Here is a 14127-nt window from a genome sequence, read left to right as displayed (position 1 = left end):
TTTTTCTGAAAATGGGTCATAATCGGCGCATTACTTCTTGAGTTATGGCCAAAGAGAATGGGATGGACAGACGGATGGGCAACCAGTAAACATAATGCCTCCGGTCACTGGCATGGACATAACAAAAACAAATATTTGATAGAGCGAAGGGGGAGAAATTAGGCATCACTCACCACTTTCATGATGGACCGTTCCCAGGCGATGGATTTCTGCAGCTGCTGAATACAGAGTGACAGCTGAGCTGAGCTGCGGACTTCACCGAGGGCTTTATACCACAACCTCATCCCAGGAGCCGCCACCTCCTCCTCACTGCTTTGTGGTAACAGAGAGTAAGACTGCAGTATTACTGTACAGCAATCACATATACACTCAGTAACTTTATCACACTGAATGAAAACGGCCAATAACAACCAACATCATCCAGTGAGAAAATGTTTTATGCAGTCATGTGTAAAATTAACCGTACATTGCACATTGTGGATGTCAGTTGTTATTGCAATGTAGTGCATCATTCATAGTTACAAACAAAGTCTGATCTAAATGTTTTGTACTTCCTCTTTAGGTACCTTCGTTCGATGTTCCTCTCCAGCTCTGCCAGCCTAATGACAGCTATATCAAGGGGATTGTTAGGCCAACGCACCACAGTGCCAAGAAGTTCTTCTGGGCTGGTTCCTCTCTGACACTTGTTCTCAGGAGCTGGGGAAGAGACAAGCTTGTGCTCATGATAGACCAGATCCTCCCTCGCTGACTGGGCCTCAGGGGGCATCCAACCCTAAGGGAAACACAGTAATGCACATCCATATGACAAGGACACTTAAACCTATCCAAGTGCATACTGGAGAATTACTCAAAACTAGTTTCTTATCCGTTTGAGATGTAGGTCGTTAAAAAAAGCAGGATGTTTCGTTGCCTGTACCTTGATCTGCAGACTGGAAGAGACGACTTTCCTCTCTAGATTCTCGACTTTCTGCAGCAGGCTGATGTCCACGTCCATGGCCTGCTCCTCAACACACCAAGCCTCCACTGTTTTCTCACTCACTTCCTGCCTCTCCAGCTCCGCCACATCAATCGCTGCCCCCACAAATACATACAAACATTACAGCAAATGACTGTCTATAAAAAGCAACATATTTATACATATTCTTCATTTGGTAACAGGTGACATTAAAAGATCAAATAACAATTTGTTGTCTATTTCTAAAATATTAAAGAGAGCCGAGGAGATGTGGACACACCATCTTTGCTGTTGGCACAGAGCAGGGTCACATACTCCATATTTTTTTGGAACTGCTTCTGTAGGACCTTCTCTCTGATGCCTCGACTATGGAGCGCCTTAACCAGGCTTTGCAGTTCCTGTATGTCTGACACTCGCCACCAACCGTGCAGCATTTCTACAAAAAAAGAAAACAACTATTGTCAAATAATTGCTTAATTTTAGCAACATAGGGAAGTTGTATAACTGAGTGTCAGTCTTCACAGCATGTATTCCTGTACTGTCTGTGCAGTGAATATATTTAGTCCAGCATTTCACTTGTGCGTACTGGCATCAAGCCATTCTTACCCTCAGGGATAGGCTGAGGTCTTGGGTAGTCCTGGGTCTTGGCCACATCCACAGCGGGGAATGAGGCACAAGGGGGCTTGTCACTCAGGGCGTCTGGGGTCTCACTCTTGTTGACAGTGTTGTTATTCACCAGGAGGAGGACCTGGCTCCCACTACCCTCTGCATGCTGGGAGGCAAAATCCAGCATGGGGGGTAGAGAAGTGCCAGGGAAGGGCAGGCCGGGACTTGTCGCTGCACTGGACAGGTCACACAGTGTCGGTCTGCTTTGATGAATGCCAGACCTAACTTGCTGAGGGGAAGAATACACATGCAATTTTATTCCACTACCACATGCAATAGACAATGGATCCAACAAAGCTAGTTTTTCGTGGGTTTGCAACATGAGGAAATTGTCATGTAATAAGGAATAATACTTGCAACTGTGTGATATGAAATAATTGTGCCTGAGATGAACATCACTGTTATCAACCAACCTGAAGAAAAGGCGAATGTATGTTATTGATCCCAGCAGGAGCGTTGTAGCTGGCTGTAGCTAGGGGATTAGGGGAGAGGGAAGGGGGGGATTTGGTGCTCATGGTCTGTGGAGAAGTGGAGGAGGCTGGAGGACTGGAGCCAGAGGTGACCGAGCACTCGTCACAAGGAGAGCGAGGCAAGAGGCTAAACCACTGGCTGCTCTTTTGCATCAGTATCTTGGCGAGCTGCTCGTCCACAAGGACGGACTGAGGGCTACAGGTTAGCCAGGAACTGTTTTTGAGCTGGGGGCGACTGAGCAGAGAGGGCACTAAAATATCAGGTCTATAAGCAAGTCCCTGCTGAGGGGTTGCAGGCGGGGGGCTATGAGAATTTCCTATCTGAGGGGTGGGATGTGAGTGATAAGATCCAGTGCTAGGGATTATAGCCGAATGACTGTTTGAATCGTGGGCCATTTTGGCTACTTCAAGGAGTTTGCTGAGCTTAGATAGGGAGCCAGGTTTCTGGAGGAAGAGATTGAGACAGTCTTTGTCCTGTTGGCTCTCTGGTGTGGCGGTATCTCCGTCTGTGCTCGGTGCCGGGCTGGACTCCGCTGGCATCGTTGTCTCTTCCAGCTGCTCCTCCTTTACCCTGATCACCTGAGCAGTGTCGGGTCCTTCCTCCTCTATCTCCAACTCTTCATATCCTGAGTAACATTAAAAGCTCAGCTCACGCAAAGTGCTTAAAAAAACCATCCAAATGGATATAATGCACAAGAATAAAGGTGAGAAAAAAAAAGGATTTATAAATATGTGTTTGCACCTTCGCAACTCCCCATGCCCTCAACGTAGATGCCACCGCACTGTGGGAGGACCCAGTAACACCTCTTGTAGCGGTCCTGTCCAATCACCATGGAGCGCAGTGAGTGCGATGAGTCCAACAGCTTCTGTCTGATCTGACTCTCTTGCTAAAGAGACAGAAAGTAGAGGTTGAACTATAATGCAATGAATTCATTGATGAGCTCATCAGGAGAAAATGCAGGTTACATTTACCTTATACGTTTTCTCAATCTGCTTCTCTAGCTCCTCCACGCTGGCCGAGTGCGCACTGTCGTCCTGGATTAGTAGATCTCATTAGTGTGAGGCCAGCGGACCGACTGACATTTACGATAACAAACACTGATTTAGCTGCTGGCATCAGTAAAAGGCATCCTGCTGTTACTGACCTCCTCTTCACATATCTCTGCTTTCTTCCCCTTCTTTCCCCCAGAATCTTCTTCCTCCTCCTCGTCATCGTCTACCTGGTCCTCGCTGTCATCGTCCTCGTCCTCTTCTTCCTCACTGTCTCCTTCTTTCCTCTTGCATTTGCTTCGGGCAGTGGGGATGACAAAGGTGTGGCTGTCCTCTCCTCCCACACTGCTTTCTCTCTTCCCTGTCCTCTTGGTGTGGATGCTCTTCAGTCTTTGAAGGAGAAATGAAACTCAGCTTTCATTCCTGTGAGACTTGACCCAGGTTATTTCACCATCACCATATAATTCACTTACAAATATATTTTCAAGTGTATGCACAGAAATGTCTGGTAACAGCTTGGATGATGCATATACTCACTTGCGCAGCTTTCCCTCAACAACCCACTTATCCTTCCTCAGGTTGGTCATGTTATCAATGTTCTTGTCGATCTCACTGTAAAGTATAATATGTTTCTGTGACCTTCATGTATTATAAGAAGAGCATGATACATTTGCACTACAATGCAGTTGGCACCAGATGTGTTACTGGTACTAATGAAAGATTAATGACACGCAGTTTGATGCAACCTTTTGAAACAATCCATCAGACCATGATTTGTCACATTCCTTTTGATACATCTGTTATTTCATCGAAATTTAAGCTCTCATGAATAAAACATGTCTATATTTTCCACCCTTGGGCAAAGATATTAACTTGGACTGTTAATACAATGCAGTCAGTTAATTTTACAAACCAACAATAGGTTATGTGTATCAATGTATCAAAGCCTTAAAGGCAGCAAAAGAAACCTTTTTTCACCTTATCACAGCTTTACTGCAGCAGAGCTCATTGACCAGGAATGCCAACATGGAGGCCTTCTGAGACGGACTGTGGGCCTGAAAAGCTTTAGTCCTGAGGCTGAGGGCCAGCGCAGCTGACTCTGTCTGCTCACAATGGGCCTCCATGTAGATCTGCAGGATCTCTGACACATTGTCTCGGTTGATCTCCACATTAGTCAAGTGTTCCCCCAAGGCGGTTTTGCTCTAAAACAAAAAAATGTTAAGGGTGGAGTTAACAAGTTCAAAAAAAATGTTTATTCACCTACTAACCCACAGAAGAATTAGTTTTGTTCACTACAACTTCAACCAAATAGGGTCCTTTTTAGAGCACAGTCCTTTTGAGCAATGGTCTCTTGGTGCCAAGTGCTTAAACATCTTGAGTAAACACAAAACTCAACTTTTCACTATTAGTTACAGAAATAGTGAAACTCAATATCACATTAAACTTAATGTGTGATAATCAGACTTTCAGTATATATTTGGTTTACATGTCTGATCATAGATCCCCTTTTAAGTTTTCAAAAAGTATTTGTGTGTATGTGTGCACACAAATGTGATGTACAGTACATAAAGCATGTATAATTTTGACAACAATACAAATACTACACTAACACTGACAGACTCACCTTGTGACCTGCAGGTAAACCAGGATCACGCACAGCTGCAGAGACCATGCTAACCAGCAGGTCCTGCACCTTGCCCATGCTGTCCCTGATGTTGAGTAACCCCTCCTGAAGGTCACTTAAGTTGAGGTTGTTTAGATTCATGCCCAGGACCTTTCCAAAGCTGCGCAGAAACTGCAACACCATCAGGCAGTCGGAGAAGGTGCTTCCTGGTAAGACCAGACCAGGGATACGTGACAACTCTGGAAGCCGCTGGAGAAAAATACAAAAAATTTAACTCAATGTTATATCATAAAGGTTTTGTGAAGATCACAGCGCTATCTGACTGAAGTACATCATTTATTTTTAATGTGTTTTTATTTCAGATTAATTCGTCTCATTGGTACATCTTAAAAAAAATGTAATGAATACAAGCCCAGGATATTTTGATTAAAAGCATCTTATCACAAAAAAAACTTTTGCTATTGCTAGTAACCACTTGGTGGCAGTATTTTGAACTACATGTACACCTCTTTTCTTTTTAATCAAACAAAGATGCTTTCAGAGATATTAAGTGTCTATTTTTGGTGTATCTGACAGTGAAACAGCGAATCCATAAATTTGTCGAAAGCAACTCTAATCTCCATGCCTATAGTTCCTACAGTGATTATTAAATCCCAGGCCTGGTGGAAAATCCAATCTTTCCACACATCTATTCCACAGATGGACCCTATCCGTGGTAATATGTATATAGACTCTCATATCCATTTGCCAACAGCTCCACAGTGTGTGAATACCTTGTGATCTGCTAAACACAGGTCTTCATTTGGCTTCTTCAGCTCCTTTGCTTTTTCCAGTTCCAGTCTTCTGAGCTCTAGTTTCCTCTCCTTGTTTAACCGTTTCTCATCCTTCTTCTCCTTTTTCAGACGCTCTTTCTCCTACAACAGAGAGACAGAAAAGGTTTTATTCACAGTGCCGCTTGGTAACATGTAGTATATTCACTTTACAGAGAGTGCACACAATAAAAACACAAACTATGACCTCAATTACCACAGTGTTGAATCATCAAAAAGAGAATTAAAAAAAAAAATCACAAAGATTTAATACATTGGCTACATGACTACAGTCTGAAACCTCTTTCACATGAAATTAAAAAGGGAAAATCACAGTGAATCAGCAGTTACTCACCTCTGCCTTCTTACGAGTCTCCACAGCCTTCATGAGCATCATGTGCTGCCTGCGCCTCTCCCTCTCCTAGCAGAGCACAGACACATGCTTTTCTATTCCATTTACAGTTTCCATTGTTTTATGAACAGAAGGGTCACAGATGGAACACAATATGTGCCACTTGACATGCACAATAGTAGGAGCAGCACAAGTCACATTGTCACAAGTGTCTCACAATCAAAATGATGCACATTGTACTGTAGTTCAAATGTGAAGACATGGACACAATGATCAACAAAAAAAGCAAATGAGGGCAGTGGTGAACACAGAAAGCATCAACTTAAAGTTACAAACAGCCAATATTAATCTGAGTGGGTCAACAAGCGGCAGGCGAGTTTCAGAACTGCAAGCAGCAGGTTTTAAGCAGCAAGCAAAATAATTAGTGCATTTCATATCAACTGGTGAACAATGACATATAAAACTATTTTAAATTTTATTTTAAATTTAGATGATACAATTTTCTTGATTTATTCATCAAGAAAACAAAATTAAATTATATAAGCTGACTGTACTCATAGCCTGAATAAAATTGTCAAACTTGAATATATTTGTACACTAATCTGGCATGCTAGCACACACTAGAATCTGAAATTAAAAGAAGCCAACTAAATCACTGACAAGAATACAAACTGTATGAAACTGTATATTGACATTTCCCAATGGTAAAATGGATAATGGAAGTTGGCTGACATGCTGCAGTGAAAAAGGTATGAAAATGTTTTTAATCCTCAATAGAAACAATTTTAATAAGTATTCTGTATTCTTTCAGGCCATTTATCTTTGTATAATTTCCGTGGAGTCCAAAAAATGTTTGATCATATTGGGGAGATGATGGAAGCGTTCTTTTTCTCAGAGACAAATAGCGCAGAGGTATACAGTGCACTTCTCTGGAAAAGCCATGCAGAAGAATGTAGTATGGATGCAACCAATGCTAATGCTTAAAGCACTGCTGTGATGGCAACCATTTATCACAACACATTCACAATATGTTGTTATATGTACAGAAACAAACATACCCATACCATATCTAGTCTATGTCTCTCCAACTCCTGGTAGAAAGAGTCGGCAAAGTATTAAGGAATAGAAAAATCACAGAAGAAAATTAATGTGAGAAAAATCCAACCTATAGTAAACCAAAATAAAAAATATACCAAAGACATCCCAAATTATAATTTAACAAGATATATTGTTCAAACAATTAGTTAGGGACCATCTTCAAGACATTCAAGTTATGTGGTCATGGACAGAAAACCCACCTGGTGCTTCAGTATGACAGATTGCAGTCTTTGCATCTCCTTCTCCTTTAGGAAAAAGATTCATTCATTTAGAAACAAAAACATATTCACACTAATTAACATAATTTTTAAAAGGGCTCTGAAATGCTTGGCCTTCCTATCCTATTCAGCAACAGCCTGCAAAAGTTCCAGGTATCTTGGCTTTGCTTGATTGAGCTAATGTGAAAATGAAAACACCCTCATTATAGAGATTCAAGATGGTAAAATTCAAGGAGGCGATCTAGCCTCTTTTAATCTGAACAATAAACCAAGGCCAAGGGAAATCTATTTTGCACTGACAAGCAGTACAATGGGGCAAAAACATTACAGGGCTGACAAGCATGGGCAGAGATTGAGAGTCAGGGAAACGTGAGACCAGAAGCAACAGTGACAAAAACACTATTTGCTCGTAAATCTCTCTTACTCGCCTTGTTTCGTTTCTCAGCCTCCAATATTCTGGCATTGGCCGCTTCTTCTTTTTTCTTTCTTTTTGCCTGTGCATGCAAAGAAGGTATTAAGGGCATTATTAAGGTATTAAGGAAACAAAAGTGATTGATACACTCATTCAAAACACATCCGCTATGTACAAAAGTTTTGACTAAATTAACATTTAATTTGGGGCAATTTTTGATTCATGAAAATCAACAGCTATAATTTTTGATAACCAGTAAAACCATTGCATGAAAATAATGAAAACCATCAACAAATGCATGTAAATCTAGGTTGTGAAATATCACTTGAGCATTATACTTAGCATTATATATAACTTTTGTATGTGTTTCCTTAGTGCTGTCAATGGAAAATATTCCACCCAAACCTAAATAGAGCCAGTGGCTCACTGATGATATCGGAACTAAAATATTGTAATCTTGAGTAAAGAGATGATTATTTCCTCCCATGAACAATGAAAGACAAAACATCAGCGGCAGTGTAGTTATTACGAAACACCAGCAGGCAGTAGGAATAAATGAAGGAAAATTCCAATCAGTAATTATAGCCCCAATGAAATCCTGTTAAGAGCCGCTTGCCATGCATGTCAACTGAAATTTGATTTATAAAAGCTAAAATACTCCACAACTCCTATTAGTGAGGGAATGCAAAATAGGTATTTCACCTAGCCATGGCAAACGCTGGGCCACCTCTTACTTAATGAAATACTCTATTTTGTATTAAGCTCCATCACGGTCTGAGGAGATTTTCATATTCAATGGCACTTTTGCCGAAAACCAATTAAGCATTAGTCACATGTACTCAGTGGATGTGACCGAAAGTGGGACGACATAATTTAAGGAATAGCCCTTGGTTGGCTTTTTTAAAAATCCTATCAACAGCAGAAAGGAAGTGTTTTAGAATGTTTCTGCAATAACTTTCAGGACGAACCTCGAGAATTTGCTGTGCACGGAGTTCTTTCTCCATACGAATTTGCTGAATGCGCTTGATCTTCTCCTGGTAAAAGGATAAGGGCAAGATCAAATGAATTAACTGTTAAGTCATGCATGTTATAGAGAGGCGGAGGGGAGCAGGGTTTGGGGTGAAGAAGCACAGTGGGTCTATGCAGATTAGGAAGGTGCAGCATTACGAATGATAATAACTTAATTTTTTCCTCAAAGCATTTCAACTGTTTTTCAACAGATTGCACCTTTTCACCTCAGAGTGCACAAACTGAATATTTAACAGAGTTCTGTACGAAAAATGAAAAAATGCATGCAAAGAATTCTTACTTGCTGTTTATGTATCTTCATCTGCTCTCTCTTTTTCCGTCTCTCTTCAGCAGCCATTATTGCTGGAAAAAACAAAACCAATTAGACTTGCACACGACTGGAATATGATCTAGTGTTAGAGAACAGTCTGACTGGACAGTGCCGGTTTACCTTGTTGCTTCTTTGCCTCCTTGGCTGCTTGTGCCATGGCCTGCTTCTCTAGTTTTCTCATCAATTTGATCTGAGCAGCCTGTCGAGCTATTTCTGCAACATGATGAAATGTTTCATGGAAAACTGACCCGCAGACAGCCCCTAAATCCTTCTAAATGACCTCTAGAGAACATGCTTGGGTTTTTTACAAGAACAGTATTGTTTCTATTTCCGTGTGAAGGATGTAATAAGAGCAAAAGTTAAGAAAAGGCCACTGCTCAATATGCAACATGTCTAATGCTTCTTCTTTTAAGATGGTTTTTACTATGTGTGTAACCTCTACAGATTGTTTCTGAGTTGCAACCTCTATAGTAAATGAGCTGAAAATCTCCAGGTTGCCAAATATCCTGAAAGTAAATCAAACTCAAAGTGGAAATGTCAGATTCTGCTGGATTTACCCATTAAACAGCTGCCACTGTGAGCTTTTCAAATATATAAACTGACCTTGAGCCTCCAGTTTGCGCTGCAGCTTGGCATTATTGACATCTGGGAAGTTATTTTCACCAACGTTTAGAGGATGAGCCTTCCAACCTGTCGGTTGGTGCTCAGACCCTAAGCGACGGCTGCGGCGGCCATCCATTGCTATGATACTGGGAGCTATCTCCTCCTCAGCCAGCAAAACCCACTGAAGACCCTGGTTGATGTGACATGGAAGAAAGAAAGATCAAAGCAAACAAATGAATAAAAATGTAAGGAGTGACTTTTATCTACTGACTGCTCAAGGTTTTCAAACAACATAGCTTTAAGGTTGGTGTAAATCACAGTATTACAATGCAATATGCTTTCCTATCTATGATTAATGACAAATTCAGTGCCATCATTCTTCAGAGCACAAACTAAACTTTATTTTCTAGTATTCTAGATACTGACGACTCCCTGATGAAAGGTCATGTAACAGCATGTCATGCCTATTAGAAACACAAAAAAACATTTACCTCTGGTCCTTCTCTGGCTTCATAGAAGTCACCAACTTTAATTTTTGTACTAAAGCTGAAGTTATCCCGTGAGATTTCAGTTATTCCATTCCGGAGCAGGTACTGCAGACAAAAGAATAATACAAAGTAATTAAAGCATGGGAAGGAATTCTGAACTATTCTAATAGTTAAATACAGCGAATTTCACCTTTAGACAAATTGAAACAAAGCTACAGTGATGGAATTAATATAAGCCATCAATTAAGGCTTTTAATCTATAGGTACTTTCCATAAAATTCAGTTATGAACTGTTGATTCACCTTCATCACATCAGGATACTGACGCAGTTTCTTCCCACATGGTGCAAAGTATGTCACCTCCCCTTGTAGACGACCTGCCACCGTCCTGATCCGGGTCTCTCTCTGCCATCTGAAGAAAAACGTTGCAAACAAAGTACCACATAGTTGACATGAAAACAATATTTTTCAGTGTCAGGACTGGGGCAGATACATATCATCTCATTCAAACCAGCATAAAAAAACAAGGAGACATATGACGGGGGACATGTGATAATGAATGACTGTACTGATGTGTACTCCTACAGTAAATGGCCATGGGGCCAAGAGGGGCGACCCCTCAGTCCCCATGAGCTCCACCAGAGTGAAGCCAGGACTTAGAGAAAAGACATGTAGGCTGCTATCCCAGACTGAGAACGGGCTGAAATACAGGCCAATGGCCTCGGCTTCCTGTGAACCTGCAGATGAAAAACATCCCTAGAAGATGAAACGTCGCTCTGATCCCAGGCTGCAGAATTTGTGGGCAGGAAAGCAGCTAATGTTGCATGTCTGCGTTGAGGCTGGATGCAATTAACCCCTTGAGTCTAAGTGCTGGGCCTCATTTCATTTCCGGACCACAATGACCTACTGCTCAAGACTGGGTTTTTAAGACCCTTAAAGTTCCTACTCAGCCTTCAATAAAAATTTAACTGCACTCAAATTAAGAACCCTAATAATACTTTTTTTTTTTAAACATTATTTACCCTGGAAATTTTTTTTTGATCATGATGAGTACTTTCGTGCACAGTGTATGTTACCTAAATTCACAGTGGGAGGTGAAAAAATAGACAAGTACACAATGATAGCATTTGTCGAGGGGATATAGAATTTCTTTCAAATTTTTATGGGGGTTAATGTGTCCATTTAGTAAGTTTATTAAAAAAAAATGTTCTTCTTCATATAAAAAACACAAAAATAGGGAGGCAGCCCCACAAAGTTGGCCATAGGTGACCTTTTAGAAAAGGCCACTAGTCAGCCCTCAGTGAGCTGACATTTAACTATATCACCAATTGCATAAACACAAACAATGACGCAGGTGTGACACCAAGGACAAATGGGACACGGTCAGACCATCCAATCGATTGTCTGTTGCTTTTAGTATCAATTGCATGCACAATAGCTCACCCAAACTCAAGAGGCAGTCGTAGAACTCTCTCATCTGTCACTCTCCTCCGCTTTCCTGATCCTAGAAACAGGAGAAATGACTCAGCACCTTCATCCCGAGCAAATACAAAAATCTACATGTTTTCTCAGCAGTATGCACTAAGCAATGCAAGGAAGGGAGCCACACTTTTGAAATTATAGAACATCTCACAAAAGATGCTCTATTAGAAGACAAGTCTTTGTTACCTGGCAGTGAGGCAAGTGTGAAAGATGAGGACGGCGTGCTGTGGTTACTCAGAGCTGCGGAGCTGGTCAGTCTGGTGGGGGTGAGTAGACGACCAGGTAAACTACGAGGCTTGATGACCTGCAGGCCGAGCAGGGAGCTATTGGCTGAGAGGTTTGCGGAGGACTTGTGAGTGGCTAGTTTCAGGGGAGTCCTTTCTGCATCGCTATCTGCTTCTGTCTCACCGCGTTCTTTCATGTCGTCCTCAGAGCTGTCTGAGTCGCTCTCCAGATTGCTCTCCGACTCTACAGGGAATTCCAGCGTGACGAGAGGAGAAGAGCAGAAATAAATCCTAATTAGTATTAGCAACACCCAATTCTCAAAAAAAGCCTCATCTAACAGCTGCTATCTGCACTAACATGTTACTAATGACATTTGTTTATTAAATAGCAGTCTGTTAAATCTAACCTGATAGACTACTACCAGAATCTTCATCCTCAATATCATCTTCATCGTCTTCATCGAAGTCATCTCCCAAAGAGTCAGAGTCCGAGTCCTTGCTGCTGTGCATATCAGACTCACTGCCTCTGACCAAGTCAACAGGTGCACAGGATGTGAGGGTTTTTGGGAGACTCCTTCCTGTATGCAGATATTTTGAAGTCTTGGTCTCCCTAGGTCCTTGAGCAGGTCGTGCTGAGGCAGATGATTTAAGTAGGGAGGCAGAGCTGCCTGATGGTTCCTTGCTGCATGTGCTCAAGTTGATGGGCATTGGGTCGGAGGGGCTGGTGGCTGCTAGAAGAGGCTTGTTGTTAAGGGTGCTACTCTGGCTGCGGGGCTTCGTGATGAGAGCCAAAGGGGCATCCTGAACTTCGCTGTGGAACGCTCCATTAGGGCGATGGTTAAGGAACAGATTGGTGTCATTGCTGTGTGGGAGAGACAGAAAATGACTGTTCAAAATGTCTGATATTTAGGCAGTGTCACAATTGTGGAGAGGATGGTGAATTTTACCAGTTCTGGCTCGAAGGTTGCACAGAGAAAGGCTGCTTCAAAGAGTCCTTGGAATGGACAGGCTTAAAAAAAATGCAAAAGAAAGGGAAACAAAGAATAGGAAGTAATTACACAAACTGTCACTCACATCACATTACTGTGGGCTGTGAATGAGGAATTTAAGGTGTAATAAGAGACAGGGACAATGAAGAGCAGGCTCACGGCTGTCAACAACAATGAAGAAAAAAAAGGCAGCTGTGGGATCTAATATTTTTCAAATTGTTTGGCCTGGTGCCATCCTGCAAATTCAGCTGTCATCTTGTATTTGTTGCTATTGTCATACTCTGGCAACCAAAAGCCAGCATTTAATGTACCCCCATCATGTGAATTAAAACGCTCTTGTTACAGATTGCCACATTTCCCCTCCTTCTGAGAACAGCGACAACAACAGAGTTCTGTTAAAGAGGCCAATTTCTCTCCCTTGATAACAAACATCCCAAAGCATAACGGAGCTAATTGCTTGTCAGTTTTACCAATAGAGCTAAACACATTGACCACCGCACGACTAGAAGTCTTGAAGTGACAGACTCATGTAGTATAACAAAGGAACTGATAAAAGTGTATATGCACTAATTTTCTTTAGACAGAAGCCGCAATGCAGCAATGTAAATAAAACAAAATATAACTCACCTTTCTCAATTTAAAACTGTTGAAGTTTACTGAGATTTCAGCCGGGAGGTTTCCACTGCTCTCCCTAAGGTTATCAACAGGCTGCGTGCACTTTGGAGAGGGCATCAAAAGCCTTTGTTTGTGTGAGGGCTTTTGTGAGGCTAACAGTGTTGGCGGTTTGGGTAAAGAAGAGAGGGAGGGAAGTTTGGGCAATGAAAGAAAGGACGGTTTATGTGAGGAACCCAGAGACAGAGGTTTCAGTGGGGAACAGAGAGCAAGAGGTTTGGGAGAAGAAGAGACAGAGCTATGCTTTGGTGAGGGAGAAGGAGGTAAGTGTTTGGGTGAGTTGGAGAAGGATGTGGGGTTGGGTGAGGACCTGGAGGGCAGAGGAGAGACCTCCATGTGGGACTGTGTAAAGGGACTGCTGCTGCTGCTGCTGCTGGCTGCCAGCCCTGTGGCCTGGATGACACTGATGTGCTGCTGGCCTGCCTCCTCCACCGCCGTCCTGGAGCTCTGGAGAAACCGAGCTGTGGGCTGAGGCCGGCGAGCCGGATGAGAAGAAGACTGGAGTCGGTACGAGGAAGTCAAAGAAACTCCATCCCGGAGACTGGTTTGAGTTGTGTTTCCATCAGCGGTGCAAGGTCTCTTTTTACGCTCAGCAGTGTTCTGTGTCAGCCGCTGAGTAGGAGGATGAGGAAAACGGGGAGAAGACAGCATGTCATGTCAGATCCTGCTGAGAAAGCCTCACAGTGGCAGCTCTGTCACCTAGCACATACATCTAGTTTGCTGCCATTGAGGCTGCT

The 14127-nt window shown here is 42.3% G+C and overlaps 1 protein-coding gene across 10 annotated transcripts in view; it reads right to left on the bottom strand.

The window, feature by feature from the left end:
• LOC118283109 (bromodomain adjacent to zinc finger domain protein 2B) overlaps nucleotides 1-14127 on the bottom strand; it is a 44291-nt gene that overhangs the window by 3593 nt on the left and 26571 nt on the right. For 5 of the 10 annotated variants that reach the window (XR_004784431.2, XR_004784430.2, XM_035604806.2 and 2 more), the window contains exons 8-35: nucleotides 13346-14002; nucleotides 12677-12738; nucleotides 12137-12591; nucleotides 11692-11973; nucleotides 11467-11527; nucleotides 10327-10435; nucleotides 10028-10129; nucleotides 9537-9726; nucleotides 9054-9146; nucleotides 8904-8965; nucleotides 8563-8628; nucleotides 7611-7676; nucleotides 7165-7209; nucleotides 6925-6957; nucleotides 5870-5935; nucleotides 5479-5619; nucleotides 4706-4954; nucleotides 4060-4283; nucleotides 3619-3693; nucleotides 3237-3471; nucleotides 3064-3126; nucleotides 2834-2978; nucleotides 2035-2717; nucleotides 1562-1850; nucleotides 1236-1391; nucleotides 917-1071; nucleotides 567-772; nucleotides 174-312 (exon numbers count right to left, since the gene is read on the bottom strand). Coding sequence is in view for 8 of the 10 variants with exons in the window: in XM_035604806.2 (XP_035460699.2) it covers nucleotides 174-312; nucleotides 567-772; nucleotides 917-1071; nucleotides 1236-1391; nucleotides 1562-1850; nucleotides 2035-2717; nucleotides 2834-2978; nucleotides 3064-3126; nucleotides 3237-3471; nucleotides 3619-3693; nucleotides 4060-4283; nucleotides 4706-4954; nucleotides 5479-5619; nucleotides 5870-5935; nucleotides 6925-6957; nucleotides 7165-7209; nucleotides 7611-7676; nucleotides 8563-8628; nucleotides 8904-8965; nucleotides 9054-9146; nucleotides 9537-9726; nucleotides 10028-10129; nucleotides 10327-10435; nucleotides 11467-11527; nucleotides 11692-11973; nucleotides 12137-12591; nucleotides 12677-12738; nucleotides 13346-14002 (5109 nt within the window). In the remaining 2 variants the exon portion in view is untranslated. The remainder of the gene's footprint in view (nucleotides 1-173; nucleotides 313-566; nucleotides 773-916; nucleotides 1072-1235; nucleotides 1392-1561; nucleotides 1851-2034; nucleotides 2718-2833; nucleotides 2979-3063; nucleotides 3127-3236; nucleotides 3472-3618; nucleotides 3694-4059; nucleotides 4284-4705; nucleotides 4955-5478; nucleotides 5620-5869; nucleotides 5936-6924; nucleotides 6958-7164; nucleotides 7210-7610; nucleotides 7677-8562; nucleotides 8629-8903; nucleotides 8966-9053; nucleotides 9147-9536; nucleotides 9727-10027; nucleotides 10130-10326; nucleotides 10436-11466; nucleotides 11528-11691; nucleotides 11974-12136; nucleotides 12592-12676; nucleotides 12739-13345; nucleotides 14003-14127) is intronic. The other 5 variants (XM_035604807.2, XM_035604808.2, XM_035604813.2 and 2 more) reach the window with 5 other exon arrangements.

This window comes from Scophthalmus maximus, chromosome 14, assembly GCF_022379125.1.
Source record: "Scophthalmus maximus strain ysfricsl-2021 chromosome 14, ASM2237912v1, whole genome shotgun sequence".
NCBI classification, from domain to species: Eukaryota; Metazoa; Chordata; class Actinopteri; order Pleuronectiformes; family Scophthalmidae; genus Scophthalmus; species Scophthalmus maximus.
This window is presented reverse-complemented; position numbering and strand designations above follow the sequence as displayed.